The sequence below is a fragment of the Equus quagga genome, chromosome 2, assembly GCF_021613505.1.
Source record: "Equus quagga isolate Etosha38 chromosome 2, UCLA_HA_Equagga_1.0, whole genome shotgun sequence".
Lineage (NCBI taxonomy): Eukaryota > Metazoa > Chordata > Mammalia > Perissodactyla > Equidae > Equus > Equus quagga.
Genome location: NC_060268.1, coordinates 102,320,093 through 102,341,465, shown reverse-complemented (window position 1 = coordinate 102,341,465; position 21,373 = coordinate 102,320,093). Strand labels below are relative to the sequence as shown.

Sequence of the window (21,373 nt, the reverse complement as noted above, 5' to 3'; positions counted from 1 at the left end):
ACTTTCTCAGATTAAATGCCATATTTTATTGGCCAGGATTCTGCCTGAGACCAATCTACCTTTTTAGAAGCAAGTTTATCATTTAAAAGTCAATTTCGGAGAAAAGTACAGATTGGTAATAGCAGTTCATTGATGGGGGAGCAATTTAATTTTCTCTTCCAACCCGTCTTCCCTCCTTGTCTTCATATTGAAACTATTAAGTCAAAATTCCCTGTAACGGATTCTTCCTCCTATTGTAGAAATTTCTAAAATTATCGTCATTTAAATAAAGTTGATGAGCTGTAAATGGAATCCTCTGATACCTTGATCCTAAATCTTTCATTTAACTGCAAATATCAGTACCAAAAAGAGCATATCATACATTAGGCCATTGACTTGTTTTTAAGAGCCAAAATGCAAAGAGAAAAAAAATGGTGGGAGGTAGATGGTCTTTGTTCTTGTCTTTTGGTGGCCGGATGCAGGGGGGGAGGGGAGGGGAGGCAGGTAAGAATTGAAGTCAATGCGTTATTAGTCCCCCTCAGCCTCCTGGAAAGAATTGTGTGGTCAATGGTAGCACTTGGGGAACATGCAGAAAGTAGTGATCCTGATTAAAAACAAGACCTCCTCTGCCTCCACTGAAAAAGTTTCTGATTTATTTCTGCTATGCTGAATTGACAACCATCGAAACTTGGGTAACTGAATAAATTCACATTTTCTACTATTTTTAAAGTGTATGTGTCTGCATCTGCTGCCACAAGATAAAATGTAGCCTTTATAGGTAAGTTAAATTTAGGATTTAACTCAGTCGAAAAGTGCAGGTAGAAAACAGGTGACTTGTGTGTCGTCTACCCCCCAGCTGTTAGTCTGAGGTGTGTTGTTTTTTGTGTTTTTTTTTTTGAGGAAGATTAGCCCTGAGCTAACATCGGTGCCCATCTTCCTCTACTTTATATGTGGGATGCCTGCCACAGCATGGCTTGATAAGCAGTGTGTAGGTCCACGCCCGGGATCCGAACCGGCGAACCCCAAGCCGCCCAAGCAGAGCGTGCACACTTAACCGCTGCGCCACCCGGCCAGCCCCAACACTGAGGTTTTTGTTGTTGTTTTTAATTAAATATGGAACTGGGTTGACATTATAAAGGTCTTTTTATCTCATGAAAGCCAATGCCTCGAACTCCCCCACCCCCAGTATCCTAGGAATGAAGAGCTGAGATGTTGGCGGAGCCCTGTGCATCAGAGTGTCAGGGAGTCTTCCTGTCACTTTGAACCTATCTGGCTGGATTGCTTCCCCAGTAAAACCCTGTGTGCAGGAAGACACACACTTTGTGCTCACTCATTATGCAGAGTATGCTTCGCAGGAATTGGGGCATCAAAAATTGGAGGACAAACACCGCTATGTATCAAACTCCAATGAAACTGGCAGTGTTTAAATTTTAAATACAAGAAATAAAAATTGAACATGACCTTTCTGGCTTATAGTGGGAAGAAATTGGGTTTAGCGCTGCTAGTAATAATTTAGATGGCTTAGGAATATTGGGTTTTGTCCATTTCTGTTAAAGATACTGAGGGTTCTGCCAGGAATCAATAAACACTAAAATAATAACTTTTCAATGTTGAAAAATCCCTAGGCAGTAGTCTCTGACATGAGACTTCTGACCTTTTTTTCGTATTTATCTTGCATAATAATTAGTTTTTCATAATACAGATACTAAAGAAAAAACCTCTAGGATCAGTTTAATGAAGCACAGCAATTCGTAAATGGTCCATAGTTGCTCTGCCCAAAAACCCCTGTTAAAATATATGTGTATGATTGGAATATTCAAAGAATAGTGAAAGTTATAAAATGAAGAGTGAAGCAGCTGTGCCCCCCGTTCTTCCCCACAAGGTAACCATGAACAGTCTTAAATCCAAGGCCGTTAGCTAAAACTACCTAGCTATGCGAGGAATCAGTATTTTCCAGAGGCAGAAATGAATGCAGATTGAAGTCCTCACTATCGAGACCGAAGTGTTGCTGTGTGCAGTCCTGCTGATAAAGGCAGGAGAGGTTTTATGAAGGGCAAGAAGACACCCTGGGAGAGGCTGTTTTCATTACCTTTCACAAGGGCAGCAGCGGTACCTGGCAGATTCTGCTCCAGAGGTCAGCGGGCAGCGCCAGGGAGAACAGCCAGAGCTAACCTTTACTGAACTCCTCGTGTGCACCAGGCATCTGGCTAAGAGCCTTTCATGCACCATCACTTTTATTCCTCATGACAACTGCGTGAGATAGACTGCTGTCCTCGATTTTCAAATGCGGGTTCTGAGGCTGGAATGAAGACCCCTTTGGCAGGTTAAGCAGCTAGGACATTAGTGGATCTGAGGTTCAGGTATCCCAGTTGTCTGATTCCAGCACCCACCTTCGTAATCATCACTGTCTGCATTTATTCGTGTGAAAGGTTACAGACTGTATCTGGGGGTAAGCACTGATGAAGAACCATATCGTGCCATCGACACGGTGATTCCTAACGCTTCAGATCATTTGAAATTTGCTAAAAAGCTCTTCGAAGACTTACCTTCTTCCTGGAAAGCAAATGCGTATTCATACAACTATGCATATAAAACTCGTTCATAGATGGTATCTTTAGAGGTCCGTTTATTCTAATTACTTTGCCGATGAAATAACATTTTAAAGAGAGTTTTCCGTTGAAAGAGGTTTGAAGAGCTTTGGTGTTTTAAGAGTTTAATGTGTTAGCAAGAACAGCTCGTTTCTCTACCGAAGTGTTATTACATGTATCTTTAAGGGTTTCCATGGAATAATTTTAACATGGCTTTCTTCTGAGTGTCTCTTCCTGAAAAACTGAGAAACGTCTTTGTTCGTCAAGAACTGCCATTATTTCTCTTGATTATTCTTGGACAAAGTCTGAAGACTTTCAGTTTTTCAGAATTGCTTCTTGACAAGAGGAAGATGTGAAAGATGACACAAATGAAAATTATCAAGGTTGTCCGTAATATGACTCCTTTTGCCGCTTATCATTATCACAAATATGTCAACATAGGCCTTTAAAGAAGCATTTTGTACATATTGGACCTTAGTAGGATTTCTGTGAACTCTTTTTTTAATCTCTTTTACCAAGACAGAAACAGCAAAGAAATGATCAGGGGTGACAGTACCCATCTTGGGGGTTTACTGAATAAAGACTATGTTCATTACAATCTATAGACTATATTCCACATAAATGAGTTTTTCCATTATGTATTTCTTTTCCCTGCAGCCAAGAGCTGTAAACTTTATGCTTAATTAAGGAACATTCCTTAGTTCATGGGGATTTCGGATAGTTAACCTGTTCATGGCATGTCTTAATTGCCTGCTCTGTGCCAGGTACCATGCCCTGTGCTGGGGGAAGTATCCACAGGAGACTTTATTTAAAAGGGGGGCAAAGCTGTTTTTTTTTTTTTTTTAACTTGAAATGTTTTTTCATCGATTTCCCCAAAATAGAGCAGAATCCAAAATCTCTTTTGCACGATGTCTCTCTCTCTTTGCTTTTAGTCCAGTATTCTCTTTCTACATTTTCCTTTCCTGGAACCAGTCAATAAATGACAAACTGAAAACACACTAAACAATGTGTTGCTGCAACAGGAGGTCAGAGAGGATGCCAGGGAGACACAGTCCTGATCTGGGAGTCAGGTAGGGGAAAGGTCATTCCACATGGAAGAGGAGAGGGGGTGGCTTCAACCCAAGCAGGAGGCAGGACTGTATGTGAGGGGATCCTGGGGACAGACTGTGTTTTTGCAAATGGTGAGAAGTAAGGTTTTATGACATAATAAATATTTATTTGATCTCTGCCCCCAGTTCCTGACACAGAGCTCCTGAAATCCTCGTAATTTCCTGAGTAATAGGGGTGCTAGGAGCGTCTTCAGGCCTAATATTTGGTCTTTGTCTCGAGTTCCTGGCACAGAGCTCCCCAAACCCTTGGAATTTCCTGAGTTATGAGGGATGGTAAGGGCACCTTGCACAGAGCTCTTAAATCTCTTGGAGTTTCCTGGGTGATAGGAGCTTTCTTTTTTTTGGTTCTAATGAGGCAACTCTTGGTGGGCTCCTGGATAACCTCTGGATGGTGACTGGTCACCAGAAAGACTAATCTATGGTTAGAAGCTTGGAACTTTCAGCTCCACCCCCCCATCCACCAGGGAGGGAGAGCTGGAGATCGAGTTGATAATCCATCATGCCTGTGTGAGGAAGCCTTCGTAAAAATCCCTGAGCTACTGGGTTCAGAGAGTTTCCCAGGATGCTCGCATGTGCCGCGGGGGGTGGCACCCCCCAACTCCACAGGGACAGAAGTTCCTGCGCTCAAGACCTTTATGATAGAACTGGTAAACATGAGTAAAGTAAAACGTAAATAAAGTGTTTTCTAGAGTTGTGAGCCATATAACAAATTATGAAGCCTGAGGAGGGGGTTGTAGGTGCCCCCAGTTTGTAACCAACTTAGACAGAAGTGTGGGTACCCTGGGCACCCAATACTTGCAGCTGAAATGGGGCTCAGCCCTGTGGGACTGAGCCCTTAACCTGTGGGGTCTTCACTAACTCCAGGTAGTCAGCATCAGAATTGAGTTAAATTCTGGGACACCCAGTTGGTGTCTGCAGAGAACTGGAGAATTTCTTGGTTGGAAAACCCACGAGTTTGGTCTCAGAATGTGCGAGCAGAAACAGTTTTCCTTTGAGGCTTGTTGGATAATGATAAACCCAGGAGGGCACAGAAGTTAAGCAGTAGTGGAACTGAGAATGAAGTGATGGGTAAGAGCAGAGGAAATGAAAAGTAAAGGACGGAGAAAGCATTTGAAGAAAGGATGGTACCCCTAACAGGTAGGAGATAAGGAATGAGGAAGAGAAGTGGCAAAGATAACACAGGTTTCTAGCCTGAGACACTGGCAGAAAAAATGTTGGCATCAGGGACAGAAAAGTCATTAGGAAAGAGAATTGGATTTTGAACACAGAAAATCTGGTGTTAGATTTCCGATTTAGGAAAATTGGAAATACAGGCATATATTTCTCTCAGTCTCTGCCTGTGTTGCTGCCTATATCTTGTCTCCTGTGTCCCCATAATTCTTCTCTTCGTCTCCTAAGATCCGTCTCAAATATCACCGAGGCCTGTAAATAATTTATATGAAACTGGACAGCTGAAATTTTGAGCCTTTACCCCTTTGAACCTTTTTATAACAAGTTAACTGTTATCTTTTGCTAAATGTTATCCAACTTTATATTCACCAATTTAACTAGCGTCATTTCTATGACCTGTTTGTTAGGAAGGTGTGGCTAAGTTTACTGTTAGTTACAATCAGAATAAGAAATCTATAGAAAAAAATCAACAAGCTCCCCTTTTTAAGGCATATTTTTTCTTCCATCCATTGGGCAGTAAGTTAAATACTATGTTCTGTAGATATGTATGCATATAAATGCAGGGAAATGATTTGAAAGGGTAATATATACACATTTCAATTGCTAAAAATGGTCAGCCCTGAGGGCCTTCCGCTTTTTCTGTATTTAAATTTTGATGAAAACATATACAAGTGTGTTTTATAATTTTAAAATTTTAATGAAATATTTTCCATTCCATTTTTCCAACATCAGCTAAACATTTGCTCCCCAGAAAGCTTAAATTTGTCTCTTCAAAATGCTTAAAATAAAGATGATGGTAAGTTAAAGCTCTCAAGTGTTTTTTCCCATTCTTACACAGAACAATATATGGATACTGTCAAAAACAAAGTATATGGTTTTCCTTACCTCCTGCCCTAAATGCTCCTTCCAGTGCTGGATAAATTTTTGTTGGAGCTTCTGGTATTTTACGTGGTTGTTTCTTGATGGTGGGTACTAGCTTCTCACTGTTTCCCTCCTCTCCTCATTTTTAATTAAATTATGCTATTCTATTTCGAGTGAGGAAATCATAGTATTAAGTGAGAAACTAGGTTCTAATGAGTAACTGGGAAGAGTGTGTTAGTGCATGAATTTTAAAGAGTTCTAAGGCCTTTTTTGTTTTTCTGGCCCTTCCACGCTTGTGATAGAACTCTTGGTTATTGAATAAATAGTTTCTGAAAAGTGAGAGAATGCTGTTGGAAATGGAATTTCTGACTAATAAATCAAACTCTATTGAAAGATCCAGGTTCAAGTAATTTTAAAAACCGTTTGAATCTTCATGAATGTTTAGTTAATGATTCATCGTAAAAACAATGGTGATTTGGTCGCTAGGAGCTTTTTTTGTATGTTTTTGGTTTTGAGTCAGCTAGCAAAAGGAAAAATAATTCAGGCTGCTCAGTTGTGGTTTTCACTGATTCTTTTTGAAAGTAATGAGCTGGCATGTTTTCTTCATCACCATAGCAACCTCAGCTAGGTTTTGCTTTTAATTTTTATTTCTCCTAGAAAAACTCAGTGCACGCGTCATTAGACTCTTGAGGATGGTAAGGAATATCTTTGGTAATTAAGTTAAAAGGCAGAGGAATGCTTTGTGCTACATATAGTTTGCAGATGTCTGCATTTCGTTAATGCTCTTTTCAACATCTGGATGCCAGTTAGCTCCAAATATATAGTAAGTTAAGTTCTCTTGAGAATAAAAGGTATGATTTCAAAGTTCTCATTGTGGTAAGTACTTGATTGTATGACCAGCACTTCCTCCAGCCTTACCAAGTTTGGGAAATAATAAACGTTGTCATAGGTGATGTTTCTTTAGTGTCCTCCGATGAACTGAAAGCATAGATTACTCTGGCAGCCCATCAGAATGTGGTCCTTGCTTTTAGACCTGTTTTCTGAAGACATAGGTCCTTTGGTCCACACCTGTGTGATCTCCCCATTCATTTTTCTGGTTTAGGCAGCCATGGACACCTGCTTTTCATGCAAAGTATCCCCTCCATTCTTCTTTGAATGATAATCTATTACACCTGCTAGCACCATCGTTCGAAGGCCCGGTTGATCTCTTCCCCAACATTAGTAATGCTAGCGTCAACAGAGGCTAACAGATAATGCTCTAACACTTTAGGATACAAAAAAAAACCATAACTTACTTTTCTCCATTTCTGGAATAAAATTTTTGTTCCTTCTAGTTTCTGTCCCTGTGCCCTCGTCCCAACCCTGTTGGTCCTGCTCACTTTAGCCTGCTCTGTCACACTTCCTATCCCACAGAACAGAAAGAAAGGGTTGGTTTTATAAAAAGAATATTCAGACTGCAAATATGGTCCTTCTGTCTTCGTTTTGGTTTAAAACATTTTGAGGTTTTCTGGTTTTCTTGTATGTATAGGTGTATTACCTGGTACTTGGCTTTTTTGAATGGCTTTGTCTTTAAATTGAGTATTGAAATATAGTAGGCATTCAAAAATGCTAGATTTGCCTTTTCTTTCAGAATTTTGAAGTGTATGTCCCATCATTTTGTCCTTCACATACTCCAGTTGCGCTAATTTCTCCTAATCCGCTGAATGTACAAATTTCGTGGACAGTCTCTTCTTTTTTGTAGTCATATTCTTAGTGTCTGTTAGAATGTGGTTAAGAATTTTCAGACGACAGTATATTTTTAGTAATTCTCTGTGGTTTCCAGTCCCAGAGGAGGAAGAGTAACTAGCTTTCCTGGGTGTGGAGTTTGTTTTTTCTCAAGTGTTGCTACAGAGTATTTTATTTATGGGGATACTTTGAGATTTTTTGCTTTGCAGATTAACAGTTTCAGTAACCCTCTGCTGGTATATCTGTCAGCTTCCCAAAGTAAAAACATTTATGTATCACTGATTAATTAGAAAGCTAAAATGATAACATATGTCATCTTTAACCCAGACAGTACCACCTGCCTTTGTTCCTGGTTATTCCCGACTCTTCTGCTCCTTTCCTTGCAGCGCCTCCCTTAGCTCAGTTTCTAGAGGTTCTTCGTTGGTTCGTAGCCTGCAGAAAATGTCTGTGATATGAGACAGAATTTTCCTAACTAATTCCTTTCAGTGTCTTGCAGTTGAGCTCTCTGAATGGGTGTGGCTAGAAAAGAAAATTTCACTTTATAAACAAGAATTCCTGGGTTCCATCCAGTGGAAACATGTTTTTTGTTATACAGTTTCTAACTCATCATTCTAGGACTTTCATCATAAAATAGACATTTCGTTTACATTGCTTTGTAGAAGGGGGGGTCTGGTTTCTAGTTAGCATCTATGTCTAGGATATGAGGATTGCTGTCTGATTTTTCAGTATTACTGTGTCAAGCCATTTTTAGTTTCCCGCTGAATGCATTATTTATAAGCACTGGATAAGGGGAAGTAACTTTTTCCTCTACTTAAGAAAGCAAGGAAAATTAAAATAACGTAATGGCTACTTCCACAGGCTCTAAAAAAGTAATGAAAAAAGTGCATTATGTGTAACAGGAGAAATACTAATTAATAGTACACTATTTTACTATGCCCATGAATTTATCTTGAGAAGTAATGAAATCAAGGTTTATTAAGCTATTTGTTTAAAATTCTATCAGTTTAGACTTTTAAAAAAATTAATTTCTTTGTTATTTACCACTACATTGTAATACTTAAAATAGCAGTGATAATAGTTGAAACTGAGTGTTGACCGCGTGCAGGCACGGTGCCAGCAGCCTCACATACACTGTCCCCTGCCGGCCTGGCGCGAAGCCTGAGCGCAGTATTTGCATCTCCCCAGGTGAGCAAGTGTAGACACCACAGGAGGTGCTCTAGGCCAGACAGTGAACAATATATGATATGAAGTCGATGGTAAAACATTAAATAAGGTAGAAAGGGCTAGAGAGTGGGGTTGAGGAAGATGTGCTATTTTACATAGGGTGGTCAGGGCGAGCCTCTTGGAATGAAGAAAGTTTTTAACAGAGACCTGTATAAAACGGGGAAGCAAGCTGTACAGACATCCACCGTATGCTGGGGAAAAACCACCTGTCGTTTCTCATTCTAAAATTTTAATAACAAGTAAGTTTATTCCACAGATATTCTGAGAACCCAGTATAATGCAATATATAGTTCTAAGAGCTCACTTGTTAAAATATTACGATTTTGTTTTTCCAATAGGCCAAAGAAATATGTTCAGCTTCAGAATTTGCCCTTTATGATCATATACATGACAGATGAAATTCTCTTAAAACGTATCATTTATGTTTAAATAGATGTGTTCTGAAACAGAAGCAGCCAGCCTTTAAAAACACCTAGGGAAGTTTTCTCAAAGTGCTGGTCCATGAGGTGTTGTATATTTCTACCCAAAAAACCTTTTATCCCAAAATTCTTTTTTAAGAGATGTGGCTGGGGCCCCCATCGTGTGTGACTCTCAGTGAAAGTGGCCTAGCTTCATCCAGATAGCCTTCATCTCACACCAACACGTCTGGTGTCAGGGAGCCCAGGCAGCGTGCAGGCAAACGTTCAGCCCCCTTCCTTGGGGTTGAGAAGTCAGTGGACAATAGAGGACGAAAGGAGGCTTCACCCTACAAAACTCAGAAGGGCGATTGACCAGAAACCCCAAAACCATAGTGGGTATGCCCACTTTTGTGTCCCCGTCTCCCACACACCTAGTCGCTTCTAAGAACAGGGGCATTAAGACTCAGAGTTGCTGTCTGCTTGGCTCCTGCTGTCCTTGCAGAAAGAGTGAGGAATTGCTCATCCCCAGGAAAGAGAGGTGACTTGCTGAGCTTTCTCGGCTCTTGGTGGAAAGAGGCTGGCAGTGGGTGAGGGGAATAACAGGCAAGGATCTCTTTGGGGATACCCAGTTGAAGCTGTCAGACCCATCGACTATCCATTTGCCCGTATTCGTCTGTTTCAGAAAGCAAAATTCTTGAACTTCTTGCTACCATATCACCCAAACCAAAAAGTAGAAGAAAGATTAAAAAGCCTTCACTGGAGGTTGGCCCCACAGCCAAGTGGCTAAGTTCGTACACTCCACTTCCACTGCCCGGGGTTTCCGCAAGTTCGGATCCTGGGTGCGGACATGCCACCGCTCGTCAGGCCGTGCTGCAGCGGCATCCCACATGCCACAACCAGAAGGACCTACAACTAGAATATACCACTATGTACTGGGGCGGTTTGGGGAGAAGAAGGAAAAAAAAAAAGAAGATTGGCTACAGATGTTAGCTCAGGTGCCAATCTTTAAAAAAAAAGCAAAAAGAAGCCTTCACTGAGTTTGCCTTCCTAAAAGTAAAAAGCATTCATTGGGAGGTAATTTTTGTCGTGTGGAACCGTAGTTGCTGTTCGTTCCCGCTGGGTTCTAAGTCCCTGCAGGACAGGACTTTGTCTGCCTCGTCTCTGAATCCCCAGGAACCCCATGGGATGCTCACATCTACTCCTACCAGAAAGCAGAGACTGGACTTCAGCACCAGTCTTTTTCTCTTAGCTATTAGAAAATTTAAAATCAAATTCAGTACCCATTCTGTAGCTCTTTCTGGGTGTCTAATTAGCAGCTTTTCCTTTTGACTTTACATATTGACTTTTTATCCTAAGCTACCTCAGGTGTTCTTAGAAATAAGCAGGGTGTAAAAATGTAAACCAGGTTGTAAACATGTAAACAGTGTGGACATTTTCAATTTGTAGCACTTTTTCTTTTTTTAACCTGCCAGAAGGATGTTCTCAATACGTCCCCTTCTGTCTCACGCCCCCTTTTTATTTTTAAACACCACCAGGTATCCGTTACAGCACTGATGTGAGTGTAGACGAAGTGAAGGCTTTGGCTTCTCTGATGACTTATAAGTGTGCAGTGGTTGGTAAGTGATTTCCTTCATTGCTGCCTAATAACTCTTTGGGGAAATAATGTTTACATAACAAGGTTACTTTTAAGATGTTCAAGAAGTATACCTTATTTGAACTCATTTTTTAAGTTGCACAGTGTTAGGCTTGCATCATTTTTCAGTTAGTCTTAATTAAGATTTAATCTTTTTTTAAACGAGCAACTTTTTATAAGAACTAATTGGATTTTCTTCAAGTTCTTTGTTTAAATTTCTTTCCATACTCTTTAATTAAGACCAAATCATAGTAGGAGGAAAAGAAATATGCTATTATCTTTTAAAAGTCGTAAAGCATACTGATTGTATGCATTGTCTGCAAATTTGCATTGTAACTTGCCTGGGCTTATAATTTCCATTCACTAGAATTTTAGTTAAAGTGCAGTATTTTAGGAGACACCAATGTGCGTTTATTTCTTGAATTTTCTGAAATTAAAACTTAAAGCATCACACACTTGTAATATGGCATAGTGCTTTCTGCCGTTTGAATTTTGTTGTCCTTTATATGGAGTAACAACTTTTAGCCTTCTATTTCAGATGTGCCATTTGGGGGTGCCAAAGCTGGTGTTAAGATCAATCCTAAAAACTATACCGTAAGTACCTGAGTGAAGTTTGTGCACACGATGTGTTTACAAAGGACTCGAAATTACTGGGCTTCTGTGTATCCCTCATGCCAGTGAGATTAGTGGTCTCTATTGCTTTTAAGAGGAGTGGAAATACAAGTAAATAATTAACTTATTGCGTGTATTGCCATATAAAAGGTCACTTGCTTAATGTCAGTGTCCCTTTTCATTTTCTTACTTGTTTAGATGGTAATTAATACCTTCATTTTCTTAGGTACTTATGTCCATGTTGATAAATTGCTATGATCTGAGATTTTTATACCAGGATCTCAAGATTCTAGTGACAAATGTCTTAACTAATCTGGTAAAAATCTTATTGTTTATCCTATCAGTTCCAAGTTAATTAAAGATAGTTGTTGCTATGTTTTATAGTACGAAATTAACATCTATTAACATATATAATTTTATTCTTTTAAAAGTTCACCATTTAAATGAAAATATACGTAGGGATTGTTTGTAGCATCCTATATTCATACAAAGAGAACAAGATCTGGGCTGTGAGCCCTAGTTCTGCTGTCTGTTTTTTGTATTCTCTAATTTCTGATTTCTATTTTCTTCTGTTTAAAATGGAAATGGCTGCTTTATGAGTTATTCTGAGGGTTACGCAAGAAGATATCTGAAAACTCAAATAAATGACCTATAAATAGAAAATATGATATAACTATTAGTTATCGCCATGGGTAGTTTTGCTTTCAGAAAATTTTTTTTCATTTTATTGTGGTTTTCATTTTTTTTCCTTTACAGGATAATGAATTGGAAAAGATCACGAGGAGGTTTACCATGGAGCTGGCAAAGAAGGGCTTTATTGGTACGTACTGCCTTATAGGTTTCCACATGGGCTGGGAACATCTAAAAGTGGTAGTCTTGATTAGACTCCTGCTTTTATCTATGTGCACATGGAACCGTTTTGAGAAACGGTTCTATGATAAATATGGTGCACATCCCTGGGCCTGCTTATAATACAACTCCAGTAGAAAGTTCAGTTCTCAGTATGCAGTGTGGACACCAGGAGAGGTCACCTCCACGTCTTCTCCATGTGTGACGTAGTAAAGGTCTTTGATCGGTATAACAGCATTGTGCAGTCTCTGTTGTGACATCCAGAAAGAGTAGGGCCTTCCTTTTAGGAACTAAATAATACCTGTGTTATAAACATTGTTTAATATGTAAAAAGCAGTTTTACTGTCGTGATCCTATTGTTCTGAAAGCAGGGAGACATCTGATGCCTTTGGGAACTGGAGGCTTACACGGGCCTGTCCCTTCAAAGCAGTGGGCACAGGCCACAAGGTGGGGAGGCTCGTGGTGACTCACTCTGCCGTCACTGGCTGATCTGGAGGATTCCTGAGCCTCTTAATGTTTATTACTAGGAGCTTTTGCCAAACAGACTCAATTACTGAGGGTATGGATCTTCTGCTTGCTGTTTCTGTGTCGTGCTATCTGTGCTGCAGCAGCCCTGGTGGTCTAGTGGTTAAGATTCAGCGCTCTCATCACTGTGGTATTTCAAATACCGGCAGAGTCATGCATGGTAAACAGATTTTAGCGGAGCTCCCAGAGGAGCGAGAAGGACCTGGCCACCCACTTCCAAAAACATCGGCCATGAAATATGCCCCTTTTTTAGGAAAAGAAAGCATGTAATAAATAAACTAATGTAGAAATAAATATAAGTAACACTAGGACTTTACTAGATTTGGCCTGTCTTTCATGCTTTGAAAGGCATTTGGATTCTTGGCATGCCTCCTCCTCTCCACCACCATGGGTTTTCCTTGTACAGTCATTGTACGGGGGGAGCACTAGTTAATGTGAGTGGACTGCCTCCTTCACAGGAATGCCTGCTATGTCTGAGATTTGGTGAATTGAAGTCCCGTTCAGCCTATCGGGAGCCTTCACAACTTTTCATATCACATTGCCTTTTAGCTTAAACCTCAAGAGAATTTAATGTTCTTGATTGGTTTCAGACTTTAATCAACTCTATTTATTGCCCATATCTAGAGTACCTCCAGCTTAATTTTCTCTATATTGACAGGTACCTTATAGTTTCAAAGGTTAAGTGATTCATTGATACAGAAAACAGATTGGTGGTTGCCAGAGGGGAAGGGGGTGGCGGGAGGGTGAAAGGGATAAAGGGGCGCGTGTGTACAGTGACAGATAAAAACTAGGCTGTTGGTGGTGAACACAATATAGTCTAAACAGAAGTCGAAATAGAGGGATGTACACCTGAAATTTATATAATGTTATGATCCAGTGTTACCTCAATAAAAAAAAAATCAATGGGACAAAAAAAGTGGTTCATTCAAACACTGAAAGCTTAATACTAGCCATTTGAGTTCTTTGCTTATGTGCAAAGCCCCATTAACACAGAGAACGACTGAACCTGATATCTGGGCCCAGAAGGCTTTGTAGCATAAGAGGGAGGCAGAAGGAGTTAGTTCTCTTTCTCCTGCCAGGACTCAGAGCTAGTCCTGGGCAAACTTTCTGAATTGATGGCATTTCTCTGTTATTGGGCGGCTCCCCTTTCCACAGAGAGCTTCAGGTTGCCAGTTAGACCTGAGTCTGCATCCTGGCCCTGTCGCATTGTGAGAGTTTAGTTAGGATTGTCTTTTCTGCAGGAAAAAACAGCTGAGATTTTGATCGGGATTGCATTGAATCTGTGGACCAGTTTGTGGAGTGTTGCCGTCTTAATCAGTCAGTGAACACTGAGTGTCTTTCCATTTGTTTAGGTCTTCATTAATTTCTTTCAATGACGTTTTGTAATTTTCAGTATACAAGTCTTAGACTACTTCTTAAAGTTTATCGTAGTATTTTATTCTTTTTGATGCTGTCTTAAGGGATACCTTGGTCTGCAGTATTTTCTTGTGAGGTCTTAAGTATCAGGATAACACTGGCTAGGAGAATGAGTTGAGAAGTATTCCTTCCTCTTCTGGGTTTTTTTTGGAAAAGTTGTGAAAGGTCCGTGTTAATTCTGTTGGGTGACTTTAGTATTGTGTGAGTTTAGATATCCCCTTTATAAACTGTAGTTTCCTTGCAATAAGCTGATGTCTCCATCTTTTTCATCTTCTGTATCTCCATGCACCAGAATTATCCTTTCAACTCTGCCCCTATGTTCCTGTTCTCTCAAAGCAGTTACTGTTTTTAGCCAATTTTTCATCTTATTTATGCCATCATGGGATTGAGTGATAGCATTTTAACTTTCCTGAAGGTAGTTGCCTGTTTTAAAAAGGACGGACTTTCAGGGGCTGGCCCCGTGGCCGAGTGGTTAAGTTCGCGTGCTCCGCTGCAGGCGGCCCAGTGTTTCGTTAGTTCGAATCCTGGGCGCGGACATGGCACTGCTCATCAGACCACGCTGAGGCAGCGTCCCACATGCCACAACTAGAAGAACCCACAACGAAGAATACACAACTATGTACCGGGGGAGCTTTGGGGAGAAAAAGGAAAAAAATAAAACAATAAAATCTTTAAAAAAAAAAAGGACGGACTTTCAGACCTATTCTTTGTAAGGTATTTGAGAATTTATCTGTAATTCAAACATTACTTACAGTCTGTGCATCCCTATACATTGATTTTGTATGGGGTAGAAAACTCACAAGCCTACTGATAATGTTGTGTGATTTTGCTTTGGGTCCAGGGAGCTCTCTCACCTTGGCATGTCTGGACTAACTGATGTTGAGAAGTAATTTATCATTGCACATTTATGATTTACAAACTGTGTACTCAATACATGTGCCAATGTGCCAATAGCCCTTCTCCAACTGCAATTGTTCTTTGAGGCAGCAAGCTTATTTGATACTTGATATTGCTAAAAACAAGCAAAATGCTTTCATAGATACTGCTGGAAAAATTCAGGAGCCATTTGTCATCTATACCTTAGGAGAAAGACAGTCTGATTAAACGAATTGTACTAACCTCTAGTTGAGGTATGTTGCTCTAAAGGAATGGAAATTGTGAGCAAATGGCAGCAGCAGAGCCCTGTTATCTGAGGTTGAGGCTAAGCTGTGCCATTAATCCTTCCAAGTCGGGGAGTTGTAGGCGGGGTGACGGTGGCTTCGGGGAGGTTACACTTCATGGCGTTTATGAGATGCCTGAGGAAAAGGTACTGGGACGGAGGAGAGTTACAGACTGGGGACGGGGGGCAGGAGTGGAAAAAGCAAACTTTGGCCATTTTAAAGTTGTCTTATGCCAGTCCTTTATCCATTACATCATGACTTGTGCAAAGAAGTATAGTATCTAGGACCTGGGCCCCTGAAATGTGGACGAATATTAACATGTACCTTATTCTCTTGGTTAATTAGAAAAAACTCAAGTACAGCCTTTGGAAAGAACTTTATTTATTTGGGAGTCTTAATAGTTTGTTTTTAAAGTTGTATTTTTCTTTTTACAAAGATAGTGAGTTTATATTATATAATTGAAACAATATGGAAAGATATAAACAAGGCTGAGATCCAAACATGGCGAACAGGTTTGTGCATAGCTTTCCAAACCTCTGCACCTAAACTTACACATGGAAATTTGTGTATAGATATAGAGAGAGAGAGAGAAAGAGAATTTTATGTGAATTGGAGCGTATTATACGTGCTGTATGAAACATGCTTTTTTCCACATGGATATTTTGGTGATGATTCCAAGTCGTTTACATGGACATAAACCCATCCTTTTATTCTTACTATTTTTGATAGAAATATTTGTACGTATTCCTGCCTTTACAGATCTGAGTGAGCATCATTTAACACGCTTTTATCTGAGATCTCCCCACGGCCGTCACTGCTGTCGTCGGTACCTCGTGCTGCTTTTGAGCTAACTTCTCGTTATCCTTAAACTTTTTAATTTGCTGTGATCTGAGGAATTGAAAGCCAAGGCCTAAAACTTTTATGTTCACTGACTAGGCTTTGAATAGTAGTCAAAGCAGCACTCTGCCGTGGGTAGAAGAAGTATGGGGCTTAACACGAGTGCTTCAGCTGTGTGTCTTTCTCCCCTTCCTTTTCTCCTTGGCAAGGCGGGCTTACACTCCCAGTAAGTGGTATGTTACCCTGCTGTCTCATACGCCTGTGCTCCCTAACCCCAACAATCCTCCTTGTCTAGGGCAAGATGGTGTTGTTGTCTCTAACTACAGTTTAAGGAGCCGAGGTCAAGAGAGGCTAAACCCATTGCCTGTGCTTTGCCCATCCAGAAGCCTGCTGAGTGACTTATATCTGTTGTGCATAGCTAACTTCTGTACATTAGCAAGTAAATGCCAGTGGGAGAAATTATCGTGTAACATTGGGTGTGTATAAATTTGTGAAACATTGAATGAGTATTTCTGCAACTTCAGTTAGTTACCTAAATGAAATGTAAAGTTTTCTGGCCGCGGTAGCTTTGTTATTATAGAGGATTACAGGAATCTTTGTGTTTGAGTTGAGTTTATCTTAAAAACTGGTGCGCTGCCCTTTCCCTGTGCCCCTAGGTCCTGGCATTGATGTGCCTGCCCCAGACATGAGCACGGGAGAGCGGGAGATGTCCTGGATTGCTGACACCTATGCTAGCACCATAGGGCACTATGTGAGTACCCACCAAATGCCTGAAGGCTTCATGTCCTACCACGAGAAATAACAAGCCGATTATATGTGGAAGTGGAGAATTCCCTTTTCTCCTCCCCTTTCATCATATCTTGATTTGCATGTCATTTTACTTCTGTCTCTATTCTTGAATCATAATGGTAGTGAACACGGATTAAGCTTTTACTTGCATGCCGCCCTATCCTGGAGGCTGGGGCGGGACCCTCAAAGAGGCGTCACCTCCCAGGGCAGCACACTGCTGGGATCCTGAAAGGGAAATAAAGAAGCATTCCATTCTGACTTTTCCCTCAGAGAGCTTTTATTTAAATAGGAATTAAGCCACATAAGCAGATACGGTATGAAGATAGTGTAATACAAGGGTGGAGAGTTACGGTTTCTGAAGGAAGGCTTCCTGGAAGAGGCGTTCAGGCTAGACCTTGAAAATCAGGCTAGACCTTGAAAACGGGTAGAATTTGAACATAGGGAGATTTGGGGGATGAGAGGAGAAGCAGTGGCGCTCAGACCGTCTAAGGGAAGCCATATTTAAAAAGGTAATAGAAGAGTCAAGAGGTAAGTGAACTGGGACGGAAATACCAAGCCTGGCGGTTGCGTTTTGTTTACTGATCAGCGGGGAGCTCTGATCCTGACCCCCGCTTAGGGGAGCATGGGCGGGCAGCGGTGTAGACTACACTGGAGCAGAGAGAGGACCTCCACCTGTGTCGGCGCCTGTCTTCCTAGCCCAGGAGCCATAAGGGCTGGGGAGAAGCGGTGGCCCACGACAGACAGACTTGGCAGGACTGGGTTGGCTGGGATCAGGAAAAGGACACGGATGGGTCGAAGAGAACCAGGAGGACTTGAGTGTGGGAGACGAGGCAGAAGTAGTTCCATTAAGACAAAACATAAGGAGAAAAACTAGCTTTCTGTCCCTGAGAGAGATGAAACCGTGAAAAGGAGAAACATATGATGGGTAGGAAGAAAAAGGAAGTTGAAAAAGGCATTCATTTAAAAAATATATATGGAGTACCTGCTACACACAAGGCTGAGTACAAGCAGGGTGTTTTACAGTTGAGATAAAGGCGAGAAGGAGAAGTTTCGATGCCGTGAGAAGAGTAATGGGGACCTGAGCAAGTGTTTGGAGGTAAGATCGGAAAAGGCCTCCTTGGAGATGTTTGTAACCTGTGGTCTGCATCCTGAAGGATGAGTCAACGTCAACCAGGGGAAGATCCGGGGTCAAGTTCTGGAGGCAGAAAGAAGCAAGGTGAAGATCCTGGAGTGCAGAAGAGGTGAACTTGAGATGCTGAGAGCAGACTCTAGGAGCCAGAGTAGAGAGCCAGAGAGCGGGGAGCAGGGAGGCCACTAGAGGAGGGGCAGACCGGATTACCGCCCTGTGCGGAACGGCAAGGACTTTGGTCTTTGTCCTGAAAACCGGGAAGCCGGTGAAGTGCTGATCGTAAACAGGCATGTGGCACAGCTAAGTGTTGATTTCAGGCCTCTGTGCAGCAGAGAATGGGGTTGGTGGGGGCAGGGGACTCCACAGGAGCCCAGGAAAGAGGCGCTATGGGGCTGCCCTGGGCTGGAGACAGATGGACAGGTTGAGGATCTAGGGGGAAGAAAGCAGTCAGTTATCAAAGAATGAGAGGTGCTGAGGGCTCCGTGTTGTGGATATCGAGGGAGGGGGTTTCTGGAAAGAGACCAGTGCAGCAACTGGATCGTCCGTGGAATGGCGAGAGTGGAGCCACTGCAAGGGGGTGTTGGGAGAGAGAAGTGGGGTGTGAGAGGAGCCTCCAGTTAGGAAAAATGGCCCTGGAGGGAAGCAGAGGGAAGACGCCTTGAAAGGGGGCTGTTGTCCAAAGAAAAAGGTTTTTGTTTGCCATGTTCATTGACTGGAGGCCACATGTTCTTCCACGTGAGAGACGGACGATGCAGGAGAGATGGGGCATAGTAAATGTAGCAGTCTTCCAAGGGAATAAAGGCCTAGGGAATTTTCCTTTTAAGGCCCTGGTGGGAAGATCAGCCTTGGAGAAGAGGAACACTTCTTCCTCTGAGCGGGAGGAAGGGGCTGCAGCTCCCACGGAAGTGTTTACAGATGAGTCTCGGTTCCCACGGTGATGGGGTCTGTAGCTGGGAGCATGGCAGGCAGCCTGCCTTCTAGCACTGGCTCCCTCACACGCCAGCCCCGTGACCTCCGGCAAGAGCCTTGAACTTTCTGCCTCAGTTTCCTCATATGTAAAATGACAATAGTAATAGTACCTAGTAGTTCGTGAGACAGTGTAAAGCACTTAGAACAGGACCCAGCGCTTAGTGAGCACAGAAAAAAATATTTATAAATACTGCATCAGGTCACTTGCATAAATCCCCTGAAATGAAACAGGAGCAGCGTGAGGGCACTTGAAAGAAGTTTGGTTTTGACTCCCATTCCAGAAAACGTTGCTTTTCCACGTCACCTTTTTATGTTAAGTGAGCTATGACTGTGGTCTCTAGTCCTTTTTAAGCAGGACACTAGATTGAATAGTGCAAAGAGTAGGCAACATATTGTTATTCGTAGTTCATTCCCAATGGTGACAGCAAAAGAAAGCTGTGGGAGGCCGCCAGCTAACCCTTGGACTGCGCTGATCGAAGGCTCCTTAAAGTGATAGGAAATCCAGAATCAGGTCCTGAGGTCAGGAAGCCACAGGTTGTGTTACTTATTTCCAGATGTGAACCTGAGCCACGCAGCTCTTCTTGTCTAAGCCGGCCCAGAAGTGCTGGCATTGGAGGGAGGGTGTCATCTCCCTCGCCCCGCCAGGGCCTCTGGGACGATTGGGTATGCCAGGGAGCTGGGCGGCTGGCACCCGGCCTGGCCTCACACAGGAGTGATGCTCTCAGCTCCAGCGTTTGCATTCTCACTGTTCAGAGGCGTTTGGCACTAGGTGGGCAATTCTGTATTCATACGTGTTAATTATTCATGAAGGAAAACTGTGGGAAAACGACTAATTCCATAAATCACTTTACTAGGCTTCTTTTTTTCTTTTGGTTGGTAATTATACAACTGAGACAATTCTGAGTTCTCTCTGTAAAAATACTTGAACAATGTGGATAAAGAGCAGGCCCCTTTTTAAGTCACCCAGCTACAAGTTAAACTGGGGGCTGGGGCTGGGGTGAGGTGAGGCACCTGACCTTGTTTCACATGGGTAGCGGGTCACATCAACACATTTATTCAGTAGTGCATACTCAAGCCACTGATTTAAAATGCTTCCTTATTTTACATAGAGTTCCTGTATATCATGGGACCATCCTTAGTTTCTCCTGTCGCACTGACCGATTTGTCTATTCCACACTCTTCCGGTTGCTCCAGCTTATAGTATATTTGATGCCTTGGAAGGGAAGCCCTCCCAAGCCCCTTGTTTTTTCTAATTATACTCATTTCTGAACAAGTATACATGCACGTTGTCAATTGAAAGAGTCCAGGAAGCAGGTGGTGAGCGCTGTTCCCCTCCCACTGTGCCTCCCGGAGCCCACCACTGCTGCCAGAGGCTCTGCTCAAACGTGGGCGCCGGCCCCTCGCAGCCTCATGTACCTTTTTAATTTTTTTTTAACTCAGATGATACCATACTAAATATACCAAAAATTGAATTCCTGTAAGTAGACTTTCTGGGTGCATGAGTTATTTTTATTTTGATACATATTCCAGATTGCCCTGCAAACCCCTTAGTTATTTTGTTGTCTTTTTTTTGTAATTTGTGAATATTTTTCTTAATCCTCACTTTTCCATGAACTTGAGTATTGTCCTTTAAAGTTCTTTTTTTCAAGTGGCATTTTATTGATTAATGTGGTGGAGGAATATCTTTACAACATTGAGTGTTCCCATCTAAGAGCACCATAATGTCTCTTCCTATCTTAGACTCTGTTGGTGACAAGGTAGGGGCCAGCCTGGTGGCGCAGTGCTTAAGTGCACACATTCCGCTTTGGTGGCCCAGGGTTCACCAGTTCGGATCCCAGGTGCGGACATGGCACCGCTTGGCAAGCCATGCTGTGGCAGGCGTCCCACATATAAAGTAGAGGAAGATGGGCACGAATGTTAGCTCAGGGTGTCTTCCTCAGCAAAAAGAGGAGGATGACAGCAGATTTTAGCTCAGGGCTAATCTTCCTCAAAAAAAAAAAAAAAAAAGACAAGGTAGATTTTAAGACATGCCACTTTTGGGGAGGGGGGTGTATACCCTGATTTAGCAAAGCTTAATATTTGTTAAAGGAATAATAGTTTTAAGCTGAACTATCTCTACTTGTGTGATATTGCTATTTGTATCTACTTGACGTTAAATGCCTAAAAACTGTTTCTCTCATTGAAAAATGCAGTCTACTTTATTGGATATTTTCTAGGAACAGAAATCTGAAAAGGCGCTTATCCCTGTTGATGAAAGTCTGCCTTAAACCCACACAGTCCCTAACAAGCATATGAGTTAAATGAGAATGTGTTCCAACTTTAATCCTTCGTGTAGGCAGTGACCTTGACGTTTCATCTTTCACATCGACCTTGATGCTTCGTCTTTGATGTTGACCTTGA

The 21,373-nt window shown here is 41.8% G+C and overlaps 1 protein-coding gene across 1 annotated transcript in view; it reads left to right on the top strand.

The window, feature by feature from the left end:
- Nucleotides 1–21,373, top strand: part of GLUD1 (glutamate dehydrogenase 1) — a 37,998-nt gene that overhangs the window by 3,470 nt on the left and 13,155 nt on the right. Inside the window, exons 2-5 of the mRNA XM_046655301.1 lie at nt 10,590–10,670; nt 11,226–11,281; nt 12,056–12,119; nt 16,743–16,837. Coding sequence (XP_046511257.1) covers nt 10,590–10,670; nt 11,226–11,281; nt 12,056–12,119; nt 16,743–16,837 — 296 coding nt within the window. The remainder of the gene's footprint in view (nt 1–10,589; nt 10,671–11,225; nt 11,282–12,055; nt 12,120–16,742; nt 16,838–21,373) is intronic.